Source organism: Echinops telfairi, unplaced genomic scaffold (assembly GCF_000313985.2).
Source record: "Echinops telfairi isolate 266 unplaced genomic scaffold, ASM31398v2 ScPeMD7_18;HRSCAF=68, whole genome shotgun sequence".
NCBI lineage: Eukaryota > Metazoa > Chordata > Mammalia > Afrosoricida > Tenrecidae > Echinops > Echinops telfairi.
Window position 1 is genome coordinate 89068570 of NW_022103915.1, and position 16283 is coordinate 89084852.

Here is a 16283-nt window from a genome sequence, read left to right on the forward strand (position 1 = left end):
ACCCTCCCCTTGGGTGGGTTAGCGCCCTGTGCCCCCGCTACCCATTTCTTCCTTATTTTCAAATTTTTTTTTTTGGTTCCCTCTCCCCACCTCCTCCCCAGTTGTCTACCACGTGCATCCCTGCATTTGATCTGGTCCCCACCATACTACCCAGTCCTCACCCCAAGAATGTTTGTATACAGTAGCTTTTCCCTATGTCTCTTTTGCGGTTTTTTTGTTGTTTTTTTTAACGCTTACCTCAGCGGACTCATGTTGTACTTGTCCTTTTGAGGCACAATGTATCATTGTGATAGAGTGTTCATTGGCTGATTCTTGGAAGTAGATTGCCAGGCCTTTCTTCCTAGTCTGTCTTACTCCAGAAGCTCTGCTGAAACCTGTTCAGCATCCTGGCAACATACAAGCCTCTGCTGACAGATGCATTGCCTCTGATTAAGGTACATTGGCTGGAAATGGAACCCAAGTGTTCTCCATATTCTTTCTTAGAAGGTGAGAATTGTGCTGTAGAACCACCACTGCCCCCACAAAGAAAAGGTGCTATTTGTTCCTGCCTTTGTGATACTTGTTCTTTGGAATTTGTTGAGTTGTTAAGATGTAACACGTGATACATTCTAATAAAATATCCATGTATGTTTAATTAAAATGTGTAGTCTCTAACCTTGAGTACAGCCTTTCCATTAGATCACCCTTTTTTTACTTGTGCAGTTGAGATGTCTTTATCCTTGCTCATTTTGTTTTGTTTGCTTCAGTAATTGAGAGAACTATGCTAAAAATCTCCCTCTGTAATGTTAGATTTACACATTTGCCCCCATAGTGCCATCCGTTTCTCCTCACATGTTCTGAGACTTGGTAGGATGGTGTAGGCAGCCTCTGTCATTGGATTCCAGTGATGTTTTTTTCCTACTATTCATACCCTTGTTTAATGCCTTCCCCTTGAGTGTGAACTGAGCTGAATGGCTCCTCCTCATGAATAGGATAAGTCACGCTCGATGGGCTGTCACTTCCGGAGGAGATTAGAAAGGTAGTAGCATCTGTCTTTGCCTTTCTGTCTCTCGATGACTCACCTTGAGGAATGCCAGCAGCCATATTCTAAGTTGCTTTATGGAGAGGCCCACATAGCAAGGATCTTAGCTTTCAGGAAACTGACTCCTACGTACAGCTATAAAATTAGCCTAGAAGTGGACCCCACAGCCTCGACACCATGATTATTGTCTGAAGAGACTCCATGTAGCAGTTGATCAAGCAAAGCCATTCCCATTTTCCAAGGTAATAAATGTGTGTGTTGTTTAAGCCACAAAGTTAAGGGTAATTTGTTAAGCTGTCTTGATGAAGTAAATGTTTGTGTGTTTAAAAAACACGCGCACACACATACACACTGTATTTTTCGCCAAATCAGGCACAACAAAAACAAGTTCACATTCAACAATTTCTATACCACATGCTTAGTTCAATTCTAATTGCTCCATTCCCATTAATTTAGTCTTACTGCTCCCCACCTTCTCATCCATGCTTAAAAATAATTATTGAAGAAGTTTTGAAACTGATTGTGGTAGCACTTGTACACTACTGCTTGATATGATTGAACTATGGAATGTTATGATATATGTAAGATCTCCTAATAAAATTATTTTCAAAAGAAAACAAAAATCTTTACAACTGGACCAATAAACAATACAGGATAAACAAAAAAGATTGAAGTTGCCAAGGATGTTAATTTACTTGGGCCTCAAGCAATATTTATGGAAGCAGCAATGAAGAAATCAAACGATGTTTATTGCATTGGCTAAATCTGCCACGATAGCCCTTTTTAAAGTATTAAAGAGCAAAGTTGCCCTCTTTCAGACTAAGATGTACCTGGCCCCAGCCATGGTATTTTCAGTCACCTCTTAGATATGTGAAAGCTGGGCAACAAGTAAGGAAGAACCAGATTTATATCTCTGAATTGGTGACGAATATTGAATGTATCAAGGACTGCCAAAAAATGTACAAATCGTCTTGGGATAAATGCATTCAGAATGTTTCCTTTTGTTTGTTTAATTTTTTAAATTTTTATTTCATTTTATTTTAAATCATTTTGGGGGCGGGGGGCTGTTACAGCTCTTATAACTTTCCATACTTCAATTGTATCAAGCACATTTGTATATGTTGCCATCATTTCCAAAACATTTTCGTTTTACTTGAGCCCTTGGTATCAGCTCCTCCTTTTTTCCACCCTCCCACTCTCGTGAACCCTGGATAATTGATAAATTATTACTATTTGTAAAAAATCATTTTATTAGGGGCTCATACAACTCTTATCACAATCCATACATACATCAATTGTGCAAAGCACACTTGCACATTCATTGCCCTCATAATTCTCAAAACATTTCCTCTCCACTTAAGCCCCCAGCATCAGGTCCTCATTTTCCCCCTCCCTCCCCGCTCCACCCCTCCCTCATGAGCCCTTGATAATATATCAATTATTATTTTGTCATATCTTGCCCTGTCCAATGTCTCCCTTCACCCACTTTTCTGTTGTCGGTCCCCCAGGGAAGGGGTCACATATAGTTCCTTGTAAAAGATTCCCTCTTTCCAACCCACTCTCCCTCCACCCTCTCAGTATCACCACTCTCTGCACTGGGCCTGAAGGGATCATCCGCCCTGTATTCCCTGTGTTTCCAGTTCCTATCTGTACCAGTGTACATCCTCTGGTCTAGCCAGACTTACAAGGTAGACTTTGGGTCATGATAGTGGGGGTGGGGAGATAAATTACTTTTATTTTCACATCATACACCATCCGCTGTCTCCCTTCCTTCACCCACATTTCTGTTGTTCATCCCCCTGGGGCAGGGGGTGGAGGGTGTTGTACGTCAATCATTGCAATCGGTTCCCATTTCTCCCCTCACCCTTCTCCACCCACCTTCCCCCTACCCTCGTGGTATTGCTACTTCCATGACTGTTCCTGAGAGGGGTTTTTCTGTCCTGGGTCCCGTGTCTCATTAGCTCTTATCTGTACCAGTGTACGTGCTCTGGTCTAGCCAGATTTGTAAGGTAGAACTGGGGTAATGGTAGTATGGGGGGGGGGCATTAAAAAATTAGAGGAATGTTGTATGGTTGTTGGTGCTACACTGCACCCTGGCTGGCTCATCCCTTCCTTGTGACCCTTCTGTGAGGAGATCGGAATGCTTCTTAAGAGCAAGAATGGCAAGACTTTATCTCTTGTACTTTAGACATGTTATCAGGAGGTACCAGCCCCTAAAGAAGAGCATCATACTTGGTTCCGTGAAACAAAGGGAGATGCTTAATGGAATAGATTGACATAGTAGCTGCCGCAATAGGCTTAAAAGTAGAACTTGTGAGACTAGCTCAGGATGGGACGTTGTGTTGCTTTGTTGTACATGGGGTCACTGTGAGTTAGACTGACTCAATGGCCTCTAACAACAAGCCCATGTCACCTTACTACCTTTCAAAGCATATTCTCTTTTGCTCTCCATTTCAGTCATGTTAGGTTAGCTTTTTTATGAATTCACCAAGTTTCTTTCCCTATTTCATGATCTTTAAAAAAATGCTCTTCCTTGTACCTGAAATTCAGGTCTTTCCTGACTGCTCTATGCCAGGGGTGTTCTGGAGCCGGCCCACAAAGAGCCACTGTGGGCGTGCTTCCCAGTGCTATGACCAGCGGCTGCACGTCAGCTTGAAATTGGCAAATACTGTAATCCAGGCCTTTTTTCTTTCGTCTCAGAGAGCCGATGTACTAACACATCAATGGTTCTACCTGGAATGCATCCTCCTTTTTCAAATTCCCTGCCTTTACTTTTTTGAACTATCCTAAAGGAAATTTCAGATATCATATGTTGGAATCATAACCCTAATGAGATTAACATCTTGCAGTTGATTAATTCACCTTATTTCTTTTACACTGTAACTGTTCAACTCTTAGTTTATGCCATCTTTCTGGTTGTTGTGTAGGCTTTTTCTCAGTCTGGATTTGATAATTATATCCTTGTGATGATGTGTACACATGTTCCTCCTCTATATTTTGTTTTGGTGTGTGTGTGTGTGTGTAAGAGAGAGAGAGAGTTGGATATTAAATTTAGAGGCTTGATTAAATTCAACTTCAGTACTTTTGGAAAGAATACAGTGAACCCTCGTTTATCGCGGTTAATCGGTTCTAGATCCTACCGTGATAAATGAAATTCCGCGAAGTAGGATTCCTTATTTGTAAATCAAATATTTTCGTAGTTAGAGCATAGAGGCATGAAAAAACACCCTTTAGTCATCATTACATTCGTATTACCCAATTTATTAAACGAAAAAGGGAAAATGCAGTAAAACATTTTGGACGTTACAATTATCATTTATTATTTATTATGAAGTACAATGGATGGAGCGAACGGAAGACTCATTCAAGTCGAAATGGCGTGCAACCTCCACGATTTTCTTGCCATCTTTGATCATATCCAAAAGTTTTACCTTTTCCTGGATGGTGAGCATCTTCCTCTGGCGCTTATTTTTATTGTCAGAAGGCTTAGAAGAAGCAGCTCGTTTAGGAGCCATCATAGGGCTTAGATAAAATTTCTTAAAAATCGCAAACAATTACAGTACACTGTACAAAAGCAAAAATGCATCTGATACGTAGCTCCGATACGTAGCGATGTAGACAGAAGCGTGTACAGTATGAGCCAATCAGTGGCAGTAATGACAGAGCATGCGCTGTTACGCAAAAACCGCGATAGAGTGAAGCCGCGGAAGTCGAAGCGCGAAGTGGCGAGGGTTCACTGTACATCATAGTTGGCACAATGTACTTTTCATTATGTAGAAGATATGTTAGTGATATTGAGAACTATTGGTTGTTTCTGAATCAGATAGATGCATCCTTTATCAAGTTTTGCCTCAGCCTTTTACCCAGTGACGTCATCTGTCCCTGATGACCATTGCCCAGATGCGTGATCTTACCGCGGGTGCTGCTGAGTAGGTTCTGCCTCCTAGAGACCCCGTAGGACCGAGCAGAACTGAGAGCTGCCGCGGAGATGAAGCTGTTGGTGAACAGCCAGCAGCCTTTAGGTTAGCAGCCGAGTACTTAACCACTGCACCACTTGTTATTGGAAATTGCAAAATGGTTTATTTCTCAAATCTATTTCATGTCTCTAATGAAGAACTTTACCAATTGTTCAGCTACCCTGAATTTTAGCTTATATAGGAGAGGCAATAACTGCTTTGTTCTTTTTCATTTATTATATTTTAGGATTAAGCACTGTTACCTTAGTGCTTCCAAAGGTGACTAATTTTTTCAATGTCATTAGAGATATTTCATGAATTTACCTTTCAAACCATTGCATTATCTTTTTAATGCTCATATTACATGATTGTTAGCCATTGAGAACCTTTTCAATTGGCTCTTGTGTTTGACAGTACTTTGATAATTTGTTAACTTGCTGGTGCAACAAGACTTCCTAAGATCCTCTTTTGCATTCACGGTTATAGACTTTTTACATTAACTTTGGGATTTTTTAAAGAATATTGGCATCCATTTTCTGAATATGAAATATTAGTTCTTATTGGCATTTATGTATTTTTCCTTCACTCTTTATACTGCATTTTTATTGTGATTTGCAAATATTTTTTCATTATTTATTTTGCAAATTGAAGATGTGCAGTAGCCTTGCATCTGCCAGGTCTACCAGCACCATTTTTGCAACAGCAGGTGCTCGCTCACTTTGTGTCTCTGTCACATTTTGGTAATTGTCATAAGTGTTCGGCAACAAACTGCAGTGTAGCGTAAACTTAGCTTTTATCTGGACTGAGAAACCGAAAGAGTTGTGGCTCATACTTCATGGCAACATTCCTGTGTTGTGCTGGTCTGGAACTGCACCGCAGTCTATCTTTGAGGTCTTCGTGTACGTGAGAAAGAACCAAGATTGAGGTGCTCTTGTCTTGGGGAACCTAATCCTTCTATTATTCTTTTTTCTTAGCGGTTCACCATATTCACCATATTTTAAAAGAGGGTGCCTCTTTTTAAAAATGGTGACAAGAGTTTGTACAAAAATAATAGTCAGTTCATTGGCTTGAAGTTACTTATGAAGGCTCAGAGGCATTATTTCTGACGGGTCAAAGTCACGGAACTCTGGAGGCAGAGTGCACACTGCTATTGTCAACCACAGAGAGTGGCGTATTGAACACAGCATCGTGGATCATCGGTGGCTTGCATCCCGTGTTGGAGTGGCTTTCATTGTGGGCTCAGTCTGGACTAGAATCCTGGAAGCATGTAGGCACCAAAGGTCTGTGAATTGTTAAGAAAAGGAGTAACCTGTGTTTGATGTTAGAGGAAGTCACATTCTCCGTGAAATGCTGGCTGAGGTTTCGCACTCTTCATATGAAACTTGGATATATAGCAATGAGTTCTGTTCTACAGACAACATAGTTATTTGGTCTTGATGCTAATAAGACACTAACTTGGCTTCATTTTCCCCCACCAGATGATGGACACAAGAAAGCTCGAAATGCTTACCTCAATAATGCCAATTATGAAGAAGGAGATGAATATTTTGACAAAAATTTGGCGCTATTTGAGGTAATGTTTGGGACAAGGATTTCAGGAATAGAGATCACGATCCCTGTTTCCTACATCTTTCATTTTAAACCCTATACGCTGGAAACGTAGTAACTAATAGTTAAAATGAAGTGTCGTTTTTTATCACTTGTCATTGTAGTTCATTTTATCTGGACAAGCTAACTGTAATGAGTAAGTCAGTATATCACACTTCTCTGAAATGAAAAGGAATGGCCACATCTCAGGTGCACGGAGCATTTGCAGTCTAATTCAGTGAGGAATTCAATGCTTACCATAAAATGATCTTTTAAGTTTAAAGCAATGTATATCTTAACGCTGTGGTTGGGAAGACTATTACTTAATATTACAAAGCAAATCACTGGAAGAAGCAGGCTATTAGATCAAGAAGATCTGTGTTTCATCTGATTCAAACAGCAAGGACTCTGAGGGAGTCTGTGGCCAGAATATTAAAAGGAGCCTGGTTTAATCCAGTGTTACTTTTGGCTGACTTTAGAAAATGATCCAAATATCTTCCTTTCAGTGTGCCTATTTTTAATATCTTTTCTCTGACCTTATTCCAAGTAAAGTTCTGAGGTGAGTGTGTAGTTCCATCAGTTTTTCCTGACTTGCCCTGACTTGTTGATATAAATAGCCATAAGTATTAGTGGCCTGAAAAATAAAAAGGAGAATTATGGTTAAGGGGAGTCACATTGCCAATGTTCCTTCCTAGGTTACAACCTTTTGTAATAATACAAATTATTGTGTGTGGTAATAATTTCTTTTGTAAGAATTAAAACTAGACCAGTTCCAAGGTGTTGGAGATTGAAGCTGTCCCAAATGTCCAACTCTTCCAAGATGCTCTTCTACATTTTCCCTTCTCTTTTTTGAGTGTATGCCCTCACATCCCTGGGTTCTGTGGTTTGGGCAACATCCCATAGTTCTCACAAAAGTGAGGATGCCTTTTGGTGGAGGGTGCTGTTCAGTCCAAAATCCCAAGGTCAGGCAAGGGCAAGACAAATGCAGGGTCCAGAGCCAGAAGCCAGGAAATGTCCAAAAACCACATCTTGTCGTTTTTCTTCTACCAAAGCTCAGTCAGGAAATACAGGTCTGGCTTTCTAGATAGGTGATGTGTGTTAAGCCTAGGAATCAGTCTTACAAAAGATGGTATCCTAAGTCACACACACCCTCTACCAAAGTAAAGTCAAGGATGCCCCCAAGAAAACCAAGGGTGTGGCGTGGTTCACACCCTCTACTAAGTAAAATTGGGTCTAAAGATACTCTTAAGAAAACAGGGTGGGGCTCAGCCCACAACTTCCACCAAGGTCAGGTTTCAATCCCACCCCACTTTTGTCCACCAGCACAGTAGAAAATTGTCCAGGACCACAATATATCGTAGAAGGAACCACAGCTGAAAGGCCATAGTAAGGGACAGTAATTCAGTGTGAAAGCAACAGTTGTTCTGAGGCAGAAAAATGAGGCTTTTTGATGCGGTGAAGATTTACAACCTTGGGCGAGTTCTGTGCATCAGATCCAACTCAGCTGGTAAGGAAGTTGCATGACTGCTAGAATGATGAACCGTCTCACCTAGGATTGTATAAGGACTCACTGCACTAACTGTGATTGTTACTTTTGCAGGTGAATAAAGTCCCATTGATAACTTTTCTTAAAGTATTTAGCTGTGATGAATATTCTCTTTTACTTTGCAGTTTTTGGGTAGTGAGACTATTTTGATGATTACCTTCACAGTTCTTCCTCACTCATTTCTTCCATGTTTTCGGCTTTCTAGGAAGAAATGGACACCAGACCAAAGGTGTCTTCTCTTCTCAATCGCATGGCCAATTACACAAATCTGACGCAAGGAGCAAAGGAACATGAAGAGGCAGAGAACATTGCTGAAGGGAAAAAAAAGCCTACCAAGGTGATACCTCAGGATAACAAGGATAAATAAAAAGAGCCTCTACCTAAGAAATAGAGAGATATCCAGAGCATCATTGTTTTATGCTCAGTAGTTAGTTCGTGCTTATCACATGTCAGGTGCTGTTCTAGGCATTAGAATCGTAGCCTAAACAGAACATAAGAAATCTTGGCAGTCATACAGTATACATTCTAGTGTGGGGAGATAGTCGTTAAGCAAAATATAGAAAGTGTTGCAGGTGGTGACTGCAAGCAGGGTGAAAGACTGAGACTGGCAGCAAGGGATGGAGGGGGAAAGGGGTAGCAGGGGAAGGAATTCTTATTTTAGATGGACTCGCGAGGAAGGCTCTTCTGGCAAGGTGATATTTGAGCAGAGAAATCATGCGAGGGAGTGAGCTGTGTACCACTGGGAGAAGAGCATTCCAGGGAAAGGGAGCAGCTCCTCAAGAGTCCACGTCCATCTGTCTCACTAGCAGATGCCATCTGTCTGTTAGGGAAGTGTTGGGATTTTTAAAAGATCAAATGCCAGTGTTTCACAAAATGAAAATATGGAACAATATACAGTTTAGCCTTCTGGTGGTTCAACTCTGAGAAGGGGTAAAACAATCTTCACTTTACCAGTTACTCTTAAGAATGTATGCCAAATTCTTAGCGATTCCATTAAATTACTAGCCCATTTTAAAATTAATTATGTGTTTGAAGAGTAAGCTAACAGTTTGAAAGTCAAATTTTGTTGAAGGCCGACTGTGACTAAATGTGTATAATAAAGATGTGTAAATAACTTTATGAAAGTAAAATGTGTGGCTCTGGGAATAAGTAAAGATGCAGGGACAGTGATTTATAAGGTGGGGATTGTAATTGTGCTTCTTTTCAGAGGACACTGCGTAAACTCTGTTTCTGATGTGAGATTAAGAGGTAGTTAGAGAGAGAAAAGCATCTCTTCTAGTTGACTGTATAATTTTTCTCTGTCAACATCTTTCTCCACAGAGCCCCCAGATGGGCACCTTCATGGGGGTCTACCTCCCATGTCTACAGAATATTTTTGGAGTGATCCTGTTTCTGCGCCTCACCTGGGTGGTGGGCACCGCTGGGATTCTTCAGGCCTTTGCAATTGTCCTCATCTGCTGCTGCTGTGTAAGTCCAGCTTTGGCTCCCGGAGATCATCGAGAATGTTGGGAACTCTCGAGAATGAACACATGCAGAACCCACCACTGGACCTGGTCCTCGCTCGGAATTAAAAATAGAATACTGAGGGACAAACTTAGGATCTCAACCAGAGAGATGAATATCAAAATCTAAAGGATTTTCCAGTTTGGGTTTTTTGTTTGTTTTTTGGTATCTGTCGTTCACTGCTTGCTGCCTTTGATAGGATGGTCTAGAAACTGCAAAGGAAGACAACACAGAAAGTAGAAAGTACAGGGTCTTTCTTCAAAGAATTTAGAACCTAAACCATTCGAACTTTGGTAACCCCAAAGTTGTGACAGGAAATGAGGTAAAAGTTTAGTTGTATTCAATATAGAATTGAGAAAAAAAACTCTCTGAAATTGTTTCTTAGGGTTGAAAAGTATTTTGTTTTGAAGGGTTTTTTTTTTGTTTGTTAACCTTTTTCTGGAAATGTAGGTGGAAATCCAGATCTTCTCTCTGCTATACTGAGAATACATGGACCTTTCTTTAACTTAAACTTCTCTCTACACATCCTGGCCACATGTCTCAAGATGATTATGCATTTCACTGCCCCTGACCTCTTGTTATCATCCGCACTGTGCCCTCGCTGTGCATTGTGCTCAGCTGAGTACTATGTAGAGCAGGCAGTCCGTCCACAGTGTAGATAACTTCAATGGGGCCACCATGGAACCCAGTTTCTCCAGCTTGAGACCTAAGGCCATCTATGGCTCCCCTACTACCTTTCACATCTAATCAGCCACCAAGGTCCATCAAGTCTTCCTCTGAACCCCCTGAACTTCTCACTACCACCACTATATTCTTACTCACACTAAACTGCTATCCTAGTCTACTAACCAGCCATTTTGCCTTCAGCTGCGTCCTGTCTGTAGTCCATCTTGTACTCTGCTACCGGGTAATGTTTTTTGGAGTTACCTTTCTTATTAAATATTGCTTTAGGTTTTATAGCCAGTGTTTTTTACAAATAATTTTATTGGGTACTTGTACAACTCTTACCACCACACACACTCCCATCCATTGTGTCAAGCACATTTGTACATTTGTTGCCATCATCATTTTCAAAACAGTTTTTTCTACTCAAGCCCTTGATATCAGCTTCTCTTTTTTTTCCCCTCCCTCCCCTACCATCCCTCCCTTGTAGCCACTTTTTAGTCAGGTTTTGATCTACTTTATGGTTTTGTTTATTTGTCTTTTGCCTAGTTATTCCCTTTAAGCATGTTATGTTTTGTTTTCTATTCAAGTAGGAGATCTCGGGGTAGATCAGTGGTTCTTAAAGCACCTAACTCACTAGAGGTAGGGGCATTTGGACATCCTACACAGGTTGATAGTAGTGGTGTCTAGTGCAGTGAGTTAGTTCATGTCATATCATTTCCAAAGTGTTAGGTTGACAGACAACTCCTCTGTAAAAGGGGTAGATTTGATATTTCATAAGTGCTCTGAGGTCACAGATGAGAAAGTAGCCTAGCGATGTCATATTTATGCAGTAACCCTCGTTTTCCTTTCCGTTTCTCTACAGACAGTATTGACTGCTATCTCCATGAGTGCCATTGCTACCAATGGAGTGGTGCCAGGTCAGTAGGCTAATGCTGAATGGTAGGAATCATCAGTGATTACTGCGCATGTATGCTCTAAAGTCATATGCAAACTTTCAAGGAATAGAATGGATTTATTCTTATGTTGCTACAGAATAATTAACTGAAGGCAGTAGACATTAATACTATTTGACTTTAGAATACCTTCTTTTAGATCTCTTACTAGAATGGTTTAATTTCAAGTCACATAAAACATGTTTTATTGACTTATGTTTTATTGGATTCTCGTGTATAATAAATTATCTAATAGTTTTTCTCGTGTATAATAAATTATCTAATAGGTTTTTTTCTAAGTAGTAGTAGAAAATTGTGGATACTATCAATGCTGTGTATCCCACTGAAAAGACTTTCTGTTTATTTCCCACCGACAAATTTATCCCCTTTTAAAAAAATCATATTCACTATTTTCAAAACACTGAAATGTATTTATCCATCATGCATATTTTTATTCTTATTTATTAGTTGTTCACATTCTTCTTATTAATATGCTCTTTTTATCCATCCACCTGTCTGTTTTGTCTTTCAGCTGGGGGCTCATACTTCATGATATCCCGGGCACTGGGCCCAGAGTTTGGCGGGGCTGTTGGCCTCTGCTTTTATCTTGGTACCACATTTGCAGCAGCCATGTATATTCTTGGTGCCATTGAAATTTTTCTTGTGAGTAATGACTTGATTATGGTCTGTATATTCAATGAAAAGGAAGAGATTTGAGTTTAATATGTTATTTGATAGTAAAGCTTCTGAGATCAGCTCTAGGAATAAATTGGGTAATTGACTATTACTGATCTCCTGTGTGTCAGTTTTGTAAAGAAGCACAAACCTTGAGGGTGTACTTTGATTCCTGCCTATTCCCCTGCACCCAATCACCACCTCTCGAGCACTGTAACCAAGAAGTTAAAGACTGAGAGGCAAGATTTGCCCTGGTGGCATTTGTTTTCTTGTGTATTTTTCCCCAATGAAGTGAATTTTTTAAATATTTACTCACTGCAATGTGTTTTTTTTTTATTTCAAGTAATAACAGAATAACAGAGCTCAGGATAATAAAATTTTTTGTATAGTCTTTGGAATAGAAATTATTTGTGCATTCATTTCTTTTGTTTTTGTGTTTTCTATTTGGAAATGTTGGTGTTCGTAACAGCATGGAGACAAACAGAGCATAAATTCTTTATTAAGTGTCTGAAGGCATTCCAGATCTTCCCAAATAGGAATTGGGTTAAGAAAGTCTGCAGTTATTTCTGTCTCCTCGTCACTTTCCTTTGTGAAAACACATGCAAATTACAGTACCCTGTGGCTTGATGACTTTGAAATGACCTCTTTCCTTTTGCCCTAACAGGTATATATTGTCCCCCGGGCTGCCATCTTTCGCAGTGATGATGCGCTCAAGGAATCGGCTGCAATGCTAAATAACATGCGTGTTTATGGCACAGCCTTCTTGGTCCTCATGGTTCTGGTGGTGTTCATCGGCGTACGCTATGTGAACAAGTTTGCCTCACTCTTCCTGGCCTGTGTCATAGTGTCCATCTTGGCCATCTATGCTGGAGCCATCAAGTCTTCTTTCGCCCCTCCGCACTTCCCGTACGTTTCATAGCCAGCATTAGCATGTGATCATTAGTAATAGCTGCTTGTGTGATAATGTCAAGTCAAAATTGTAGTCACTCTGAGATGTCCCTCTTGGCTAAGCTCATACAGTGTCTAGACAGGAAGCCATTAGCCAGATTACAGCATATCAATCCTTTTCCTTATATCCCAAGCCCAGAACCAGCAGCTTTAACCACCTTCTGTATATTCACTTCCTCCCCACTTATCAACTGTTTCATTTACTGGCCTTTCTCATTTCCAGCAGTAGTATTCCTAGCCTTAAGGAACACCAATGTGCTGTGAGAGCTAGGCTATGATGCTTAAAGTTTTACATGTATCCACTTGGCTGGGCCATGAGTCTCAGTGGTTCAACAGTTATATAATGATGTAATTTAGCAGTTATGTAATGGTGTAGTCATCCTTTATTTTTTAATCTAATGTGGCTATCCTTCATTCTCACATATTGCCAATTTTCACATAACTGGGTGTTTGGAATCTAGCCATCTCAATAAGTTATTTTTTTCTAGTTTTATTGTTTTCTAGTTATTTCCCCTTGTGATAACAATCATTTGTATTTGAACGATTAAGTGCTTTTCAAACAGCATAATTGTTGCCAACAGTGTTTTTAAGGTTGATACATGTTGAACTCCTTTTTTAAAAGATAGGGTTTATTTTATTTTTGTTGTTGCTGGGGTAGACCCAGCAGGACAGAGCCCAGTTCAGCGGTTTCTGTGTATCCATACACGTATCCATAGATGTATCCAATTCAGTGACAGTAATCATCTTCCTCAAGTTGTGCAGCCACCCTCACCCTCCTCTTCCACCTTCCTCCTCTGTTAGCATAATCACTACTCCTTGAGTTGCTGTCTAATCCTTGAAGTTGCTGTTTGCAATTTGATCGCATATACATAGATTGTAAAAGAATTAAGCATAGTGTTCAAGGTGGGCCTTCTGTACTAGGTAAGCTAAATTATTGTTTTCATTTATGAAGACAGTGGGCGATAATTTTGGTTTAAGATTTCAAGATGACCTCAGGGAATTTCCCCCTTTTTAGCTGAGCACCATTTAGCTCTAGTCTCGAGGCAAAGGAGGCAATTCAGACACAAACACTTTATCTTCCTGTTCCAGACTCCTCTTGCTTTGTTGCTACAGGTGAATTAAGAATACTTGTGCCTTAGATGGCCATGTGTAAGCTTTTAAGACTCCAAGCACTACTTAATGAAGTAGGAAATAGAACAGAAGCACTAAACAAGTTATTTGTCCTCTTACTGGGATGACTCATGAAACAGTGACCCTAATCTTTTAAATCAAGTAACTAGATCCCATAAAGTTTGGTTGTGTATAAGCAGTTTCAGCAGCTATTCTTTTAAGGTTGGACTCCTTTTATTAATGACAATCCCAATGAAACTGTAGTGGTGATTGCCAAAACGTAATATGATCGAACAATTAAATTATGTAAGTACAGCAAACAAAAACAAGACTCAAAAGAGTCCTAAACTACTACCTCCCATTGCCATTGAGTCCATTTTGATGCACAGGCATCCTCTAAAGGGTTTCCAAGGCTTTGTGAATCTTTACGAGATTCACAGAAAACCTCATCCTTCTCCTCAGCATAACTGGTGTATTTGAACCCTCAATCTGGCTTGAGGGGTGCAACATTTACCCTACAGCACTACTAGTGTAAATAAGTTATTTATTCTGCGATTAGAGCATCAGTTTCACATTTAAGAGTACATACACATTTGATGTCAACTCGCTGATTGCAATCCCTTCATTGTAGCATCACTTAAACTACCTCCTGCCTGTGTTTTCTGTTTCCTTTCCTCCCTTCCTAACCCTCTGATCGTTGCCCTTGGGTAAGTGTTGCCCTACTGCTCTTAGTGGGTTGTTCTCCTACAGAGGTGGGTTCAATTCCAGACATGAAGGTAAGAGCCATCGTCTCAGGAGTCCCACCAATCTGTCCAACCAGTAAGCTTGGTCTCTTTTTAAAAAATGTAATTTTATTTATTGTTTTAGAGATGAAACAGAGGTTCTTCTTTTAAAATGACTTGCCGTAAATTTTATTAATGGCAGAGTAAGAACGTGAATCGTGTAATTTCCCAATTCCCAGTTCATCCAGTGTTTCTTCTATGCCATGCTGTGTGATTCCATCATAAATGTTTAGTGTGCTTACCTACTTCCAAGACATTAACTGGCTAAAGATCCTTTTTAAAGTCAATGAAAGTATGACTTTAAAGGGCATATTCTGGCCATGGCTTAACTTGAGAAATTTCATCCTGCCTCAGATTCTCCGTTGAGGCTTCCCCTCCTGTTGCTGTCAGTGTGTGTGTATAAAAGGATATGATGCACGGAATTTTCTTTAAAATACTCCAGCAATATAAGACAGGAAAATCTAGGGGATGCCTGAGACAAGACTAGAAAATATTGAGAATAGTTGAAGCTGATTTTGAAACCACTATTCTTTAGTCAGTGTATGTTTGAAAGTTTCCACAATTGCTGCTATAAATTTGCAGATTCCAAAAGTTGCTTTGTTGGCCCTACGAGGAGTTTAACTGTGGGTATATTATCCATTTGTTCATATTTATATATATATATGGGTTAAGGAAAAAATAAAGCAAATAGTTGTATTATCCTTAAACACCTTCACTCCCACTGTTCAAAAACCGTTTTCTTAAGTTTAAAAACAGGTTTCTCTAGCTCCGTAGAGGGATACACTTTTTCATCTTAGCTAAGCCATCATTCTTGCAATGGTATCCAGAAAGGTTTTAATCTTAATATATTTTAAGGCTTATAAATATAAAAGAGCCTCTGCATGGCTCAATTAGTTAAGCTTTCAGCTACTACCTGAAAGGCTGCTGTTTTGAACCCACCCAGAGGCACTTTAGAAAAAGACCTGCTTCCAAAAGGCCACAGGCATGGAAACGCTGTGGAGTGTACTTCTGCTCTGCAGCACGTGGGTTGCATGAATCAGAATGGCCTCGATGACTACTAGTGCATATAAATATAAAATTTTTCTAGGCCAGTAAAAAGCATTTTTTTCTTTTTCGACTGTAGCAAGCGCAGAAACCAACATTTGGTTAGGAGCCTAGACATTTTGGGAAGTAAGTCAGTATAGTGTTTTCATAGTCTTTGTATTTGAAGTCTGTCATTGCCCCACCTATGTGATCTTAGAAAAATTACTTTATCTCATCCCAAGACTGCTTCCCCATCTACAAAATATTAACATTAATAAAATATAAATTATTATTCACAGTTAGGGGCAATGTTAGTTCCTTTTTACCCATGACACGGCTCTTAGAGTAATTTTTGTTTTCCTTTATTAATCGGTTTCTTCTTTTTTTAAACATTTTATTAGGGGCTCATACAACTGTTATCCCAATCCATACACAAATCAATTGTGTAAAGCGTATTTGTACATCATTTCTCAAAACATTTTCTCTCCATTTAAACCCCTGACATTAGGTCCTCATTTTTCCCCTCCCTCCCCG

At 39.8% G+C, this 16283-nt stretch overlaps 1 protein-coding gene across 5 annotated transcripts in view; it reads left to right on the forward strand.

Annotated features, from left to right (window-relative positions):
- The window catches only part of SLC12A6 (solute carrier family 12 member 6), a 103248-nt gene that overhangs the window by 58551 nt on the left and 28414 nt on the right, over positions 1-16283 (forward strand). For 4 of the 5 annotated variants that reach the window (XM_004712669.3, XM_004712670.3, XM_004712671.4 and 1 more), the window contains 6 exons: positions 6456-6550; positions 8316-8447; positions 9431-9577; positions 11142-11196; positions 11744-11874; positions 12551-12792. In XM_004712669.3, the coding sequence (XP_004712726.1) occupies positions 6456-6550; positions 8316-8447; positions 9431-9577; positions 11142-11196; positions 11744-11874; positions 12551-12792 (802 nt within the window). Of the gene's footprint in view, positions 1-4992; positions 5044-6455; positions 6551-8315; positions 8448-9430; positions 9578-11141; positions 11197-11743; positions 11875-12550; positions 12793-16283 lie in introns of those variants that run through there. The other variant, XM_045287883.1, reaches the window with a different exon arrangement.